We start from the raw sequence: 15922 nt of genomic DNA, 5'->3' as shown, positions 1-15922 counted from the left end.
TACAATACCAACTTGATGTTGAATCAAGCGTCACAAATCTTCTGAACTTGATGGAGGATGAGTTTGTAATCATTACATGCAGTGACGACAAAAAAAACCAAAACATATTTTATTAGAAAATCGATGTTTATTACAATCACGAACCAAAATCGTTCACCACTCAACACTGAAATCAACAAACACGTACAATGTGCAAATAACACTTGATGAACAAAACGGATCAAATTAACTCAAATAGAGGTTTGTTTGTTCAATGATCTACAATACGTTTCAGCTTCATTTAGGTGTGAATCTTGTTGAAAAATAACTACAGATATGACTGTAAAATGTCTCCATAGTTACACACATCTGTAACGAAATCCAGCTCTTTCACTTTTACACACACACACGACTTATATATTAGTTCATTTAAATCCATTCAAAACAACCTCAGAACTGAACAATAAGTTGATTTTAAATTACAGCTTTGATAAGAAAAAACATCCTCTAGCTTAAAACTAAGTAATAGAAGATAATATGAATATGTAGTTTTTCATATGAGTGTGCATCACTTTTATCTGAATCAGTAAACAGTTTATAAACTGTTAGACTTTTCTTTTCTTTCCTGGAAAAAGTATGAAAAAGCAAACCTTCATTGATGAATAGGCAGTGGAAAAAAAAAGTATCATTTTGACTTCAACGCTTGTACCGCACCATATCTTTTCTTAAATGTAGTGAAACCTTAATTTATGTAAAAATAAAAACAAAAAGCAAACACAACATGTAGCTTAGTTATCTCCAATCTTTGAGAGAATCATAATATTAGTAGAGGAACAGTAGGCCATACTTTTATATTGTGTCCATGTAGCATAACTTAATACATTCATCACACACTTTACAGCGTCAGGTTCCAGTGCAGAAAGACAATAAATCAGTAAATGAGCTGGACTTCATTTCACAACCCAATCTGTGTTGGGTACAGTGAGCATGAGAGCACCAGTAAACAGGTTCCTAAACACTGGAGTATTGTGGTTCTGCTGAACGTCGTTCAGATGATCAGAAACATGTGGTTCGGGGTCCAGAGCCTGAGTCAGTTCCAGAAACAGGAGGAGGATGCTTCACCTCCAGTTGTTGTACAAATAGACGCAGGAGAATAACAGGTTGGCCGTTAGGCTCACTAACAAGAGTCCAGGCCACATTAGACGCTTTGCAAAACCTGAGAGAGAAAACAGATCAGAATAAAAAAAAACATCATGTGTTTTGCACACATTGTTATTATTAATGAGTTGTGCACACATTATTCAGGGGCTATCCAAAGACTTTGCTTTTTACTAATTTAAAACCAGTAAAGTACTTTTGTCCAACACCACATATTCTACACTACTAGATAGATTAAAGGCTTAGACACAAGCATTCAAATATATTTTATTTTGCAGAACAAGGACTTTTCTAACAGCAAATCAAATTTAGAAGTTTGAAAGTAAAGAAACAAGCAATTGTTCTAAATGATCAGTACCTGTGTGTAGGTCTGTAATGAATTGCACTTTTTAGTTTGGACTCCACAGTGATAATATATAGCTACATAACCACCGATAATGTGCTTAGTTTTCATTTTATTTGATAACTTAATATTTAGTCATATTTAAGTACATGTGTGGTATAACAGAGAGGTAATGCATCATTATAGACACAGCATCCATCTCCCAGTGGGCTTTTACCTTTAGGAGGAGGAACGACATCCAGGCCTTGAGTTGTTGTCCCAACCAGACATGCAGAGGATCCAGAGGAGCTTCTGCTTCTTTTCTCTGCCTCTTCTATGACACTGCCTTCTCTGAACAAAGAGCTCAAATCTAGAAAAAAAAGGTCAGGAGGAAACTGTCAACCTAGAAATAAATAAATACACTATATCAAACCAACTTTCTATTACTCTACAGCAGGGGTGTCACACTCATTTTAGTTGAGGGGGCAAATACGGACCAGGGCCACAGATTTTATTTATGTGGGAAAACGAGTCATTTCAACATTATTGTGCTCTAGTTTGCACTTCTACGTATACATAAATTACAAAAATATGTAAGAAACCGACCATATCAAAGCAATAAGTGACAGATATCAGTCCCAACAGGAAGTTCACTTAGATTTTGTGACCAATTCCTATTTACTTGAGTAAAATAGCATGTAATAATTTAAGTAAAAGTGAAATATTTTAAGTTCAAACACTGTTTAACATTAAAAAAATGACTGCAATCATGTGATATAAGCACTGGGAAAACTGTGAGCACATGCAAATTATTGCTGAGTTTCATTTCTAAAATTATTCATGATTTCTCTATCATTCCGGGCCAATTTGGATGCTCTAAAGGGCTGGATTTGGCCCCTGGGCCATGAGTTTGAGTGCTCTACACCAGTGGTTCCCAAACAGGGGTATGTGGACCCCTAGGGGTAAATGAGCACAATGCAGGAGGGTACTCAGAAAGATTTAATATTTAATTTAAAAGCTATCAGGAAAGAATCCTTTTAGGCTATTTTTTGGACAAATTTACCACAAACTAACAGTACTATTGCTCAATAAAACACTATATTCTCTTGTAATTTATTGAAACAGGATTATTTTACGCTGTAGAGGCCATTTTATCAGACTTCTGACAATAGGAGACAATGATTAGCAACATTTTAGGAGATTGTATTTACTTACTATTAAAGTTATCACATAAAAGATGCATGGTTTAAAAAAACAAAAACAACTTTTTCTAAAAAATGAATTCCACTTTAAATTCCACTCATTGTTTTAAATTTGTAGATTAAGCCTTAGGGAACCAATGTTATGAATCAATGTGACAAAGTTGGGGGATTAGGAGAGCCCGCTGTTCCATAAATAAAAAAACGTATGAAATTATGGTGAGGGTACTTATGATATAAAGAGGGGGTACACATGATTTGACAAAAATGTAAAAAAGGGGTACATGGGAAAAAAAAAGACTGCTCTACAGCAAGAAATAATCACAACTATTCCTTTCCATCTAGTGGTTGCTTTGAGAACAACAGTGAGGCTCCTCCCTCAGCTCTTCTTACCGTTGTCGTTGTGGATAGGTGACGTGTCCGGTGAAACGCAGCCGCTGTAAACAGACGAGGTCGGCTCGCTGAGGAAATGGAGCGGAGTCGTAGGCGGAGACATGCACCTGGGCTCTGAATCTGCTGAGAACAGCCGGAGTCTCCGGCCGCTGATGTTGAGGCGTGCGGGGGAGATGAGGGGACGTCGTCTGGCAGAGCTGGAACTGGACGTGACTGAGCCAGAGATGGAAGGAGTGGGAGACGGGCCTGGAGACGAAAGACGACTCCCCGACTTCAGAGAGAAGTAGTCTGTGGCAGGAACGGAGAACATATTAGTGTATAGCAGTGGTTCTCAAACTTCTTTATCATTATTATTACCAACTTTAAAGCCTCACCTGCAACCATTGACCCCCAAATAATCCTGATTAATTTAACTAACAGGGAACCAGAGGTGAAAGTAACAGATGTAATAGAGTTACTTTTATGGGTACTAGTACTTCTTTTGTGTATATTTCTAAATCAGTTATTTTTAAAAAAAAGTAAAGTAATTCGTTATATTTCTATACCCAACTATTACTGAGTAAATTACTGTTATTTGTTTTAAAATGAATGGACAAAAAATGTAACGTCCAGACAACAATAAAATGCATCATATCAGATTAAACATTAAACAAAACAGCATTTAATGTTGGTTATTTTCACTGTTTTAGAGTTCGTAAATGTGGATCAAGGGCTGCACAATGAATCAAATTTTAATCATGATCATGATTTTTGTTGTAACGATTAAATTAACCTGATCATCAGCTATATTTACATTTAAAATATGGGCTCTGCATTATGTAATAGTGTATTTAATCAGTTAGCCTTTGGTACATTTTAAATTGCAGCTTCATTTTGCACTGTAAACTGTACAGATGTTTGTTTAAAAGTAGTGCAACAAAAATAGATTATTTTTTCCTGATGCATGATACATAATTGTGATTATAATATTGTTCAAAATAATCATGATCATCATTTTGGCCTTGATCATGATAATCGTGCAGCCCTAGAAGAGCATGAGATTTTTTTTTCTCCATTTTTGTTTGAATTAATTAGTGTTATTTTATTTAAAAAAAAAAAAAAATTGTACATTTTGACAAACCTTTTATTTTATACAGATGCCTTGGTGGAAAATAAATGTTAAAAAATAAAAGTTCCAAATGTGTAAGATTTGGTCTCTTGCTTTTTAAGTTTATACATGAGGTGTTTACTGTATGCAAGGGATCCGTGGCTAAATTCATTACCATAAATAAACGTGGAGGGGTGAAAGTCAAAAACTAAATTAAACCAATCACCTGCATGGGCACCACAAACTTTGAGAAACACTGCTGTACAGTACAACAAGTAAGGAGTGCAAAAACCTGCAGCTTCGGTGAAACTGTGCATACCAGAGGATGGTGGGTCTTTGTACTGGGAAGTTGGTCTGCTCCCACTAAACAAATAACCAGAATCTAAAAAAGAGAGAAAGAGTGTTAACTTCAAACCAATAAACCTTCAGACCACATGTGTCAAGAAAGAGAAAACATAAATTCATGTGTAAATTACCAAATAATTCAGTTGTTGGCATTTCAAATACACAAATTCAATGTAACTCAATGATGTTTTTAGGGCCTCGAAGAAAAAAAAAGTCTTTCTAACAAATAATTCTACGAAGTTACAAAAAAAATTGGTTACAAAATCAATAATTTTTGAAAGAAAGAACCTGCAGGGACTGATATTAAAAACTAGAGCACAATAAAGTTAAAATCCAACTCTTTGGAGGATCCAATTGAAAATGACTAAATGAAAACAATCATTTTATAAAATGAAACTCAGCAATAAATTGCAGGACTCGCAATTTTACCAGTGTTTATATCGCACTGTTGCAGTCTTTTTTTAATATTAAACAATAGGAAAAATCTCAAAATTCTTACTAAACCCTTACATTTGACTCAAATTATCACATCTTTTATTTAATTAAATAGAAATTGGTCACAAAATCTAGGAAATTTACAGTGAAGATCCTGTTGGGACTGATTTTTATCATTACTTGGACGTTGTCAGCTTCTTACATAATTTTGTATTTTATGTATACGTAGTACGTATGTACTAGTGCACAATAATGTTGAAATGTTTGTTTTCTCACATAAAAATAATCTGTCCCACTTGAGATTAAACTGGTCCTTATTTGGCCCCTGAACTAAAATGAGTTTGACACCCACGCTGTAGAGTGTTAAAATGTTAGTTGGGCAGTTAGTCATTTGCTGTGTATGACCCTGTCAGTAACAATAATAAAAACTAGTATACTACAGGAAAGCAGACGAGCAGAGCGTACCTGTCCTGGCGAGTGAGGGCATGGTGCCGAGGCGTAGGGCTCTGCTGAGGCGGCCTGGCAGCGAGGAGGGGGAGGCCTTGCGCTCTCGATGCCCGTGCTGGCGGTTGATGAGCTGGGGGAGGTTTGGGGGCGGAGTGGGAATGAAGGACTCTGTGGGGTCGAACGCTGGTGAAAAGGGCTGGCTAAAGGAGAAGACTTCTGAGCTGCCTGCAAGGTATCTGTAAAACACAAGAGCAATGCAACAGTCGACCTCCTTGAATCCAAAATTGGGTGGAACAAGAGCAGATTGAAGCAGACGGAGGGGGGTGGGTGGGGGCTGATGCAAATTCAACGTACAGAGTAAGACTTAATCAGTGTGCGTTTGAAAAGGATAGATTTGTGATGTTAATGTGAAGTTTTGACATTAAGGTAATTTCTAAGCTGTGTAACTTCACTGTTCAACTGCACATGGCAGCAGAGAGCAAAAGACTAAAAAAACCTTTTTTAGAAATGTAGCCAGACAACCCAGCGCTTACATTTCAACAGCCCCAGTGATCCAATAAAAAGGAGCGACACTTAACCTTTACCCGTTTAAAAAAAAATCCAAGCCATCCTGAATGTTGACATTCTCTTTTCTGTAATACTATGTAGGAAAGAGACCGTTTCCAAATCTGCAGACATGTCATAAAAAGGGCAGATGTACCGTTCTGTATGTTGAAAAACAAGCTAAAAGACGGTTCCTTTCGTCAGCAGTTTATTAGTTATCAATAACAGTCTACAGAGAGATAAAAGTAAAGCAGTTTATTTTGATCTCAGTGGAAAATGGCACTTTGACGTTGCTACTCACACATAAATACTGGATGAATGCTTAACACTGGGTAAAATAACGAGGTCCTAGTGCAGACATGGGCAACTGCCAGCCCAGGGGCCACGTGCAGCCAGCCCTTGCTCTAATTTTCAGTGGCCCTTGAAGTAAATGCATAAAATGAGCTAAAAACACATATAAAATTACAGAAACAAACTATAAATACACAAAATGACTCAAAACATACAACCACAAAAATAAACTATAAACATTAAATTACAAAACAACAAAAACACAAATTGGCAGATAATACACAAAACAACAAAAACAAACTAAATGAGATTAAAAAAAAAATGCTCAATGACCTCAAAAACACATACAATGACAGTAAAACCATACAAGACAGAAATGAGAAAATAATTCCACAAAACAACCACAAAAAATGAAATAAAACAATAAATTACATAAAAAACACATGAAATGACAGCACAAACGTATTGTTTCCTGTATTAATGCTCAGATTGCTCATTATTCTAAAATTTGACATTAATGTTGATAATGTGGCCCTAGGATAAAAAAAAAATCACATTTTCGTGTCCCCGCTGTTATAAAAGTTGCCCATCTCTGCCCTAGTGTTTTTCCTTTGACACAGTGAGACAGTAACATTTGTTAGCTACACACGTGGCTATCATAGTCAAACAAAACCTTGCAAAACAAAATTTTTCTACAAATACAATTATAGCTTTTGTGTCACAAAACATGTTCATAGCTCCAACAGTTTGTGACATACAGTGGCTTTAGCTACATAAAGGTTTACAGGATCAGTGGATGTGTACAGCTTGTAACATTGATAGAGGAAATCTACAAAAACATGCAGGTTAAACAACACTAACACAAAACTAAGCTCAGCTCGAACTTCAAATAATAGCATGTGTTTATCTCCACTCACTGTACTTACACTACATACATTCCTGTCTTCAATACATGTAGAGTATGAACTCAAAAGAAAATGTTTTCAGTCAGTAATTGAACTTTTTTTTTTTTTTTAAAGAAAAATATAAAATGAAAAAGACTACATGTAACAGGGTAAATGAGTCTTTAGACCCAAACAAAATCGTAAAACAGCACCAGAATTTAGCCATAATTTGGACATTTGGAAATTAAACATACAACAAAAGTCATACCCATTATCGTAAAATAATGAAAAAAGACTAGTGTGCATTTGAGAATTATTTGAAGCTTTATGGCACTGGGTGTTTGTCCGAGAAAAAAACACTTTTTTTTTAGCACAACTTTGCATCTTTGGCAAATATGTTTCATTTTTGGTAAAAATAAAAAAAACATGACTGAAACACAATAAGCTTCAATTAAACACCATTTACCACTGTATAACTTGTCATGTTCTGCAACATATTATAATCTTGCTATATGCTGGCGTTAATAATTTCAAGCTTTAAGTGAAAGCTTGTGAAACAGAAGACTTGTTTTCATTTTAATATGCTATAACATTACAAACACCTAGGCTGCCATCTTAGCACTGGGTTTCTAACAATGTCAGAAAAAAAAGTCTACTCATTTAAATACGTAGATAGTTATTGTACATGACAGTTTTATGCACCTCTAATATTTTAAATCACAGCATTCAAAGCTCTGAGAAATGTATGAGCCTAACTTTATAAACAGGACAATCACACTGAGTAGTTATTAATTACAATCTACACTCTTAGTTTAAAACATCATTCACATCAGTTTTAAAATAAAGACCCCTTTAAATAAAAATCTAAAGACTCATGCAAGAACTGATAATTAATCCCATGCAAATCACAATATTTGTTCGTTACAGAAAAACAGATTAAAATGTTAACAGGAGACATTTTAGTGCTTTGGTACAACTTTCTGTTTTTAACTGAGGTGTAACCAACTGTTTTTAAACTACTTCTTACCAGAACAAACATTACTATTGAAGATACATTGTTTTTAAATAAAAAGATAGGAAAATAACCTCAGCAGCCAAATGAGCTCCTGTTAAACTGCCTTCATCCCATTAAGAGCCAACGTAACATGCCTGGAGAAATCATCTAGTAAATACCATGATATACTGTACGTTTTAGGTATGGCACAAAACACAACAGAAGAAAAACAAAAAAATGGATAATTACACCACAAAAAAGTTTGATCTTAACATATTGTCAGTTCAACAGGGTCAGACTTGGGTTACAAAACAATGAATAATTACTCAAAATGTAAAGTTCTTGGCTACCAGACACCTTTGCACTTTAGAAATGAAATGTAAAAATTAGCAGAACTTAGGCATTATCAGCAGAAAGATGAAATCTAAGATAAGGACGTACATAGTGTGAACTGATATCACACAGGTAAAAAATCAAAAACAATGGCAACAAACGAGAACATTTGTAGAAAATATGTATCAATAACGCTGTTGAAACAAAAATCTATGATAATTGCTCATTTCAGGCCATGTAGTATCTAAATAAATACAGGCTAACCATGAATTCAAACTAAAAACACCAGTTTTAAGATTTAAACAGTACTTAAAAAATAATAAAATAAAAACCACAAACTTTTGATACAGGGGGTGATTCTGATCAAAATACCACAAACGAGTAGATATGAAGCATAAAATCTTTCATTCATACTCTGTTAACTATAGAGGCGTAAATGCTGTACTTTTCCAAAAAATCTCCTTACAGAAGTTGAAATTCAATAAGAGTGTTGGGAAGTTACATGTCCACCATCATCAATGTGGCCTGACGTGTTTGTACAAGTTAATACTAAAGCAAATAAAAGGCATTCATTCAATGCACAGCGCAGAACAAAAAAGGTTAATACTAGTTTAAAGAAAGTCTCTCAGTCTAAAATTAGTTAGAAATACACAAGACCACAACAGTTAAAAAATAAATCACACATTTGACTAAATTGACTGAAAAAAAAAACCCCAATGGATAATGACAAAAACTACATATTTTCAAACAGTTTTTGATTAACTCCAGTGAATAATTCCTAAACACTATGGTTTGGTATTATTACGTTTTTAAACCTACAAAGTCTGCTTTAGAACAAAAAAAAGGAGTTCTCAACTTTGCGTTTTGGATAACTTAACACAGAACATGAACATGCTTTTCAAAAAATAACAATACAGAAACTTGGTTATTTTCCTCCTCTAATAAACTTGTAGAATGCACCCGACTGCTGTGGGCTTGTCAGTTAACTGGTGCGTGTGCAGATCATGTGTTGAAACACACACACACACACACACACACACAATCCGAGACTTGTTGGTGTCCCAGTCTTGTTGTGTTGTCAGTCAATGCAAATGGAGGTCAAATATGTGAGATGAAATTAAAATTCACAGAAGAATTGTTTATAAATCTACAGTAGTGAAAAGTGAAGAAAGGCAACACTTGATGGGATAAACACATCTGACTGAACCAATCCTGTGGTACACGAGCCATGAACGGAGGGAGACTGGAGGGAATCGACATTTCCACGCGTCAAACAACGACAACATCACTGCGCAGCTTCTGACCTTCGATATCTGGCTCTTCGTGGACCCATTGGTTTGCGCGTTGCTGCACCAGCAGCAAAGCTGACGAGGCAACAGAGGCCGATGGTGCTGAGCTTCACCATGTCCAGCCATCCCACAACATCAGTGAAGTATCCTTCAGCCAGGCACAGGCACAGGGTGAGAAACCACAGGACTGAGACTACGGCATCAATCCTCCTCAACCTAAACATCCAATTACAAAAACACATTAGTTTTGTGTGGAAAAATGTAAAATGTAGCTGCGTTTCCATTACCGTTTGAAACGCACAAAATCTAATTAGCGCAATAAAAACTGGTAATGGAAAGACCTGAATTTCGAAAAAACATTCATATATTGATCAAAAGTTTTTACGCTTTCATGAGGAGGTATTTATGATGTTTTGAAATGTGCCGCAAAAGCACTACAGAATCACTTTTTCTGCAAATACACATCACAGAGCGTGGCGTCCCTGGTCACATGACCACTGCACTCCAAGAAAACATGACGTGGTACGTGTAGACAGAAGAGGAGACTGAGACATTTCTTAGCATTATACTATATTATGAATGTATATGTATGAATATTTTGATCACACAAGGTAACTTGAGTGTCCAGCAGCAGACAAAAAACCATCCAGTCATTTCTTTGTGGTCTGTGTAAGTCTTACAACACAGAGAAAATTGCGCTGTTTCAAATTTTCTACATTTGTGACGTCACAAGTAAAATTGGGACTCAGTGTCGCCAGATTAGATTGACAATTTCTAGCCCAATCATATCTTAGAACCCACCCACCGAATAACAACAGCCCAAACACGAACCACGAATCTGGCAAAACTGTGTTTGTGACAGTGTGATGCAGCGGTCGGACAAAACAGCAAAACTATCACCTTGAATGGACTATTCATGCAATCTCTACATGAGATGACAAGAAAGAAACATAGCAGCTCCGTTAAGTGTTTGAAGCAGCTGAAACAGCTACTTTTGCTGTACGGCGCACACTTCATGAAACAGCGTTTTTCTGACTCACAATCACAATATCTGCTTAAATATCCATCCATCCATTTTTGGTTGAAAACAATATCAAAAGTGTGTGTATAGCAAAAAAAAAGTAGCTAGTGATTAACTGTTGTGTGGAGTCAGTGTCTACAGGCACGCCCACTCAAACAGCCCGGTTTTAGAATTGGTCAGATAGTGACTCCTCAGAGGTCTAAAACTCCAGAAAACAGACGGTTTAGGGAAAATAAACCTCAAATACTACGTTGTTGGGGTTGGGTGAAAAATATCATAATATGTCCCCTTTAATTATTATTACTGCCACATTAGACGTGAAACAACAAAGGAATACAGAGTGTTATGAGGAAGTTTGGAGCGTCCGTCTTTCTGCAGCGAAGTCTCACGGGATGAGATTTCATGGGAGTGGTGAGGCCCCTGCCCAAAACAACGCTCAATTTAAACATGTTCAAAGCGCAATTATACTTGATCAACATTCAGAAATATCGATGTAATGGAAACCCAGCTACTGTTGCAAAGTTAATACTGGATGCTGCATACCTGGTAGGTCCTGCTAAGAAAATAGCAGTGAGACAGGTCAGGAGGCCCACAGAAGTAACAACCAGGTGGTTGTCTCTGCCGTACTGCCATGCTAGCTTAGCATTAGCCACGGCCTGGTCTGGGAGCAGCTGCAGCAGATCCTGCCACATGGGAAGGGGTCCACTGCTGTCGTTTTTGGAGGCAGATTCATTGTGAGGTTTAGGCTTTGGGGGAACTACACCCCCGCTTAAAGTCGGAGAGCCAGAGGGTGATAAGGACTGCTCTGGAAAATCCCACATAGACGTAGCAAATAGGAAAGCACATATCAGGAAGACAAGGGCCCGCAGCAGGATGACACCAAAGGGAGAGGACAGAGACAGGGAACTCTGAGAAAAGAAAACAAGGTTACATTGTATGTACAGTGTTCTTCGTAAACACACAAGACAGCACAACACATGTAGAATGACAAGATGGTTGGATTTTAACCAATATCTAAAAGGACAAAGCATGAAATAACAGTGCTGGGCGGGATGTTCCGATACAACTTTCTCACTTATGATATGATACCGATATTGCAGCCCTGCGTATCGACCAATATCGATTCGTTACCAGTACGAATCATACATACTTTTATGACTTATTTACTAGTGTGGAATGTTAGAAAAGGCTTGATCAAGTGATATTACTGAAAAAGAAAAATAGTCAGCAACAGTAGGTAACTTTGTTAAAGTGTGAACCACAGTCACCTATGGATAGAAGTGCTGGAGCAAAAAATGTTATCGAAGCACTTATATCTGTGATTTTAGATGCAGTCCGATAAAATCTGATATTAGTTTTCTGGCTGATATCGAACCGATATCAATATCGGATCGAGACACCCCCTACTGGGCGGTATGACCAAAAATTCACATCAGGTTGATACATTTTTTCTTTTTTTAAAGCACAACTGGGTGTAAAGTTGTAAACCACATTTATTCATTATTTAGCAATCAATTACTGTGTCTTTGAATGACCCATTTTCTGTCATGTTTAGGGCTGTGCATTGCCATGAATCTGAAGATACGATTCACAATTTGTATGTTATGATACGATATACAGTTACTAAACAATACAATATGTCACAATATCAATAATTACACATTTCACCTTTCCAAGAAAAAAGGTATGAATTACGATTAATTATTCTTTTTTAAACTTGAGAGAACAAACAAATGGTAACTAACTGTAATTCAAGTACCATTATCAAAAACAAGTGGAATGTTTATCAAACTGTAAAATTACCTTTTTCAAAAAAGTTTAACTTTTGCTTCAACAACAGAATCTAATGAGTATTTAATACGTGATTTAAAAAATCTTTTTGGATCTTTTTATGGTGCGATATAATAATCGCCTGGTGAAAGATCGTGATATATCAACAAATTCATTTTTTATTCATGAAGTGTGAATATTGTAAAAATACACTAATGTCCACACTAGCATTAATACAGGTGTTAACCCTGTTTACAAAGAGGTCATATTAATTACTGTCGTAAAAAAACATCATTAACTCGATAGTTAAGTTATTTTGTTGCAAACAGATTGAATAATAAATGCCCCCTGCGGGACCTCTATGCTAACAGCTGCTAACAGCAGGTGCTCTCAGAGACTTCAGTCCCCTGTGTAACATTCACAGGAGCTGGTTGGTTCTGTTTATCTGGTTACAAACCAAACGAGTTTGACGTGGACTGGTTGGACAACACATGCTTAATTAGTGCAACTGCAACACAGCTCCCTCTCAAACTATGTCCTGCGGCGCCTCATTCCATCACTCTGCTTTCCTAATGTTGTGTGGAGGCTACATAGTCAGTCAGCAGTATAATAAAACGTAATTAAAAAAATAACTGGGTTTCTGTTTGAACCAGTACATCACCCAGCACTAAATTAACTGATTTCAGTCTAAAGCAATATGCCACAGCACTCCTTTCTTTAGTTTTATAGAGTAAATAAATGACTTATTAATTGTTTCATCCACAGTAGAAGATGTAGAGACTGACCTTTACAAAGCCCATATCCGATTCTCTGGTACGCCGGAGTTGATGGTTCAGGAGAACCGTGCGAAGCTGCCGATTCTGATATTTGATGTAATACTCTACTGCTGTCTGACACGGCCTACATAACTTATATGTTTGCTCAAGGTGATGCTTGTAGGCTTCAATTTCCTCATCATAGCTTTCCTGGAGTTAAAAAGAGGAAAGTAAACATTAAGAACAATAATCTGTGTATTCATAAAATCAAATGACAAAAGGGCATACATCATCCCGTGGCATATATGAGGCCAGCTGTTTGATCTTTACAGACTGGTTATTGTTACACTTCTTGCAGAGCAGCATCTGACAGTTGACATACTGCAGACACTTGGGTGTCTCAGATAACGGAAGGCTTCCAGATACTCCATGATTCAAATGCTCCAAGTGCTGAGCTGGTATCGGCTTGTTATAGTCGCCGTTCTGAAAAATACAAACAGGCCATCAGAGATAATTACCAAACACAATGAGAGACTAGATTTGATCAGAGGTCTCCAAAATATTTTAAACTCACCTCCTGGAAGCCATTGTACTGGTCACAGATGGGACAATCCCAGCAATTCCTGTTTCCATATGGCACCACTGTGTTGCCATTGCAAAACCAGCAGTTAACATTTGCATGGGTTGGCTTCTTTCTGTACACAAGAAAAGAAAAACTGTTACTCAAACTCGTGGATGTCACCACTTGAATGTGGATTCTTATAAATAAGCATTACCTTCAAATTAGCAATTGTGAATGCCTCAGAGACAGTGTACCAAAATGCACATATGCAGTAGGGCTAGGCAATATATTGAGATTCAAGAAATAAAGTTTTTTTATTTTGGCGATATAGAAAATTACAATTTTGGATATCATGAAATTTTTTTATTTTATTTTATAGCTTAGTTTGTATTAAAATACTCGTTTTCGGAGTTGTTGGTTTCGCTACTTCTTAGAACAGCATGAAAAGGACATTTAGATGGATTTCTGAGTGCGTTCTCTTCTGGGTTTGAATTGCTGATACAAAATGCCACACAGGCACATTTATTAACAAACAGCTGCACAATGTGTTCCACTTGAGGCTTTTTCTCCTCTAAGGGACAGCACATGTGAGTGAGATCTGTAGTGTTGCTTGTTTATAGGTAGATCTGGGTTAAGACACAATCAGCAGCAATCCATCTAACTGTGCTTTTTATGCTGTTCTGATAAAAAGAGAAAGCAGTGACTCCTACAACAGGTATTTTGAAACAAAATAAGCTATTATATATATATGCGTGTGTCAAAATGAAAAACTCAATATATATCGCTTAGCCCTAGTCCTAACCCAGACCTTTCCATATACAAGTCACATTACAGAACTCACTCACACATGCTGTCCCTTAGAAAAAGCTAAAAGTGGCAAATATTGTGCTGCTGTTTGTTAATAAATGTGCCTGTGTGGCATTTTACGTCAGCCAATTTAACCCAAAATTGTCTTTCTGGTAAGACTATTTGAATTAAAAATATCGAGATTAAAATCGTATTTCGCAATTTTGAAAAAAAAATATCGAGATTTGAGTTTTGGTCCATATTGCCCAGCCCAAATATGCAGAATCTCTTGATAATAAACTTTAAAAGATGTCACTACATGAACGCGGGTAAGAGCCGCATTTATCTTAAACTTTTAAAGTTCTGGTCTGTACTTCTACACAGTTCGCAGTGAGCCATCGCAGACACATTTAACATAGAAGATACATCTAAACCTGGTGTAGGGAGTTTACGTGTGCTAACGGGAGGCTAGCATTAGCTAAACACACATACACACACCAGTTACCTGGTGGCAATTTTGTAGATGAGCGCCCCGCCGGCGACGAACGCAGTCGCTCCAACCCCGCTGTACATCAACCCGGGGTATTCCAGCATTAGCTTGTTAAAAGTCTCCATTTCAGGTGGAAAAAAAGGCCAAGTTTAAGAAATTATCTTTGTAGCAGTGCACGGTGCAGCTAAGCACGCGCGGCAGAACAAATCCCGACAGTGGGAGTTTTTTGTTACCGCCCAGACACCGGAACCGGAAGCGACGTAACACAATGGACTCTTTCCAGCGTAAGTAAGCCCTTCCCTCCAATGTTTATATTGTTCTGTTAAATTGTAAACCAGTGGATATATTTTATTCATACAACTTGAATAAATAACAAAATAAAAAAGCAATCCCCTTCTATTTGTACTGATCTCTGTAAAATAATAATAATAGCTGTAGACCAAACAGAAAGCGGTTGTTTGTTTTGTTTTTACACACTATCCAAGGTACATGTAGATATATTGTATACAGTACAGTGTTTAGTTACACTGTACCACTTTGGAATCAAATATTTTTCTCATAATAAAACGAGGCCAATAATAATTAGCATTATAAGGTGTAGAGCTGGGAGATATTTTTCCTCAAAATGGCAATACGACATAAATCTTGATATTTTTAACTCAATAAAGTCCTACCAGAAAGACAATTCTGTGTTAAATGTGCTGATGCAAAATGCCACACAGGCACATTTATTAAAACAAACAACTGCACAATATGTGCCACTTTAATCTTTTTCTCCTCTAAGGGACAGCACGTGTGAGTGAGTTCTGTAGCATGGCTTGTTTAGGGGAAGGTCTGGG

At 36.7% G+C, this 15922-nt stretch overlaps 1 protein-coding gene across 1 annotated transcript; it reads right to left on the bottom strand.

Moving 5' to 3' along the window:
- Positions 1-229: 229 nt before the first annotated feature.
- Positions 230-15306, bottom strand: tmem201 (transmembrane protein 201). The gene is made up of 11 exons (XM_028454064.1): positions 15099-15306; positions 13820-13940; positions 13534-13728; positions 13276-13455; positions 11264-11628; positions 9715-9915; positions 5384-5601; positions 4458-4520; positions 3052-3339; positions 1698-1829; positions 230-1195 (listed from the first exon to the last, which is right to left on the bottom strand). Exons 1-11 carry the CDS (start codon positions 15206-15208, stop codon positions 1098-1100), a joined length of 1971 nt encoding a protein of 656 aa, XP_028309865.1. The 5' UTR covers positions 15209-15306; the 3' UTR covers positions 230-1097.
- Between the last annotated feature and the right edge of the window lie 616 nt (positions 15307-15922).

This window comes from Gouania willdenowi, chromosome 7, assembly GCF_900634775.1.
Source record: "Gouania willdenowi chromosome 7, fGouWil2.1, whole genome shotgun sequence".
Lineage (NCBI taxonomy): Eukaryota > Metazoa > Chordata > Actinopteri > Blenniiformes > Gobiesocidae > Gouania > Gouania willdenowi.
The sequence above is the reverse complement of the archived record's forward strand: the minus strand, read 5'-3'. Positions and strand labels throughout refer to the sequence as shown.

Bases quoted from the DNA above. Each gene is read 5' to 3' on its own strand.
- tmem201 (XM_028454064.1), bottom strand. From the start codon at position 15,208: ATGGAGACTTTTAACAAGCTAATGCTGGAATACCCCGGGTTGATGTAC. The intron at 13,456-13,533 runs GTATGCCCTTTT...TTTTAACTCCAG, and splicing joins CATATATGCCACGGGATGAT to GAAAGCTATGATGAGGAAAT. The intron at 3,340-4,457 runs GTATGCACAGTT...TTCCTGCCACAG, and splicing joins CAAAGACCCACCATCCTCTG to ACTACTTCTCTCTGAAGTCG.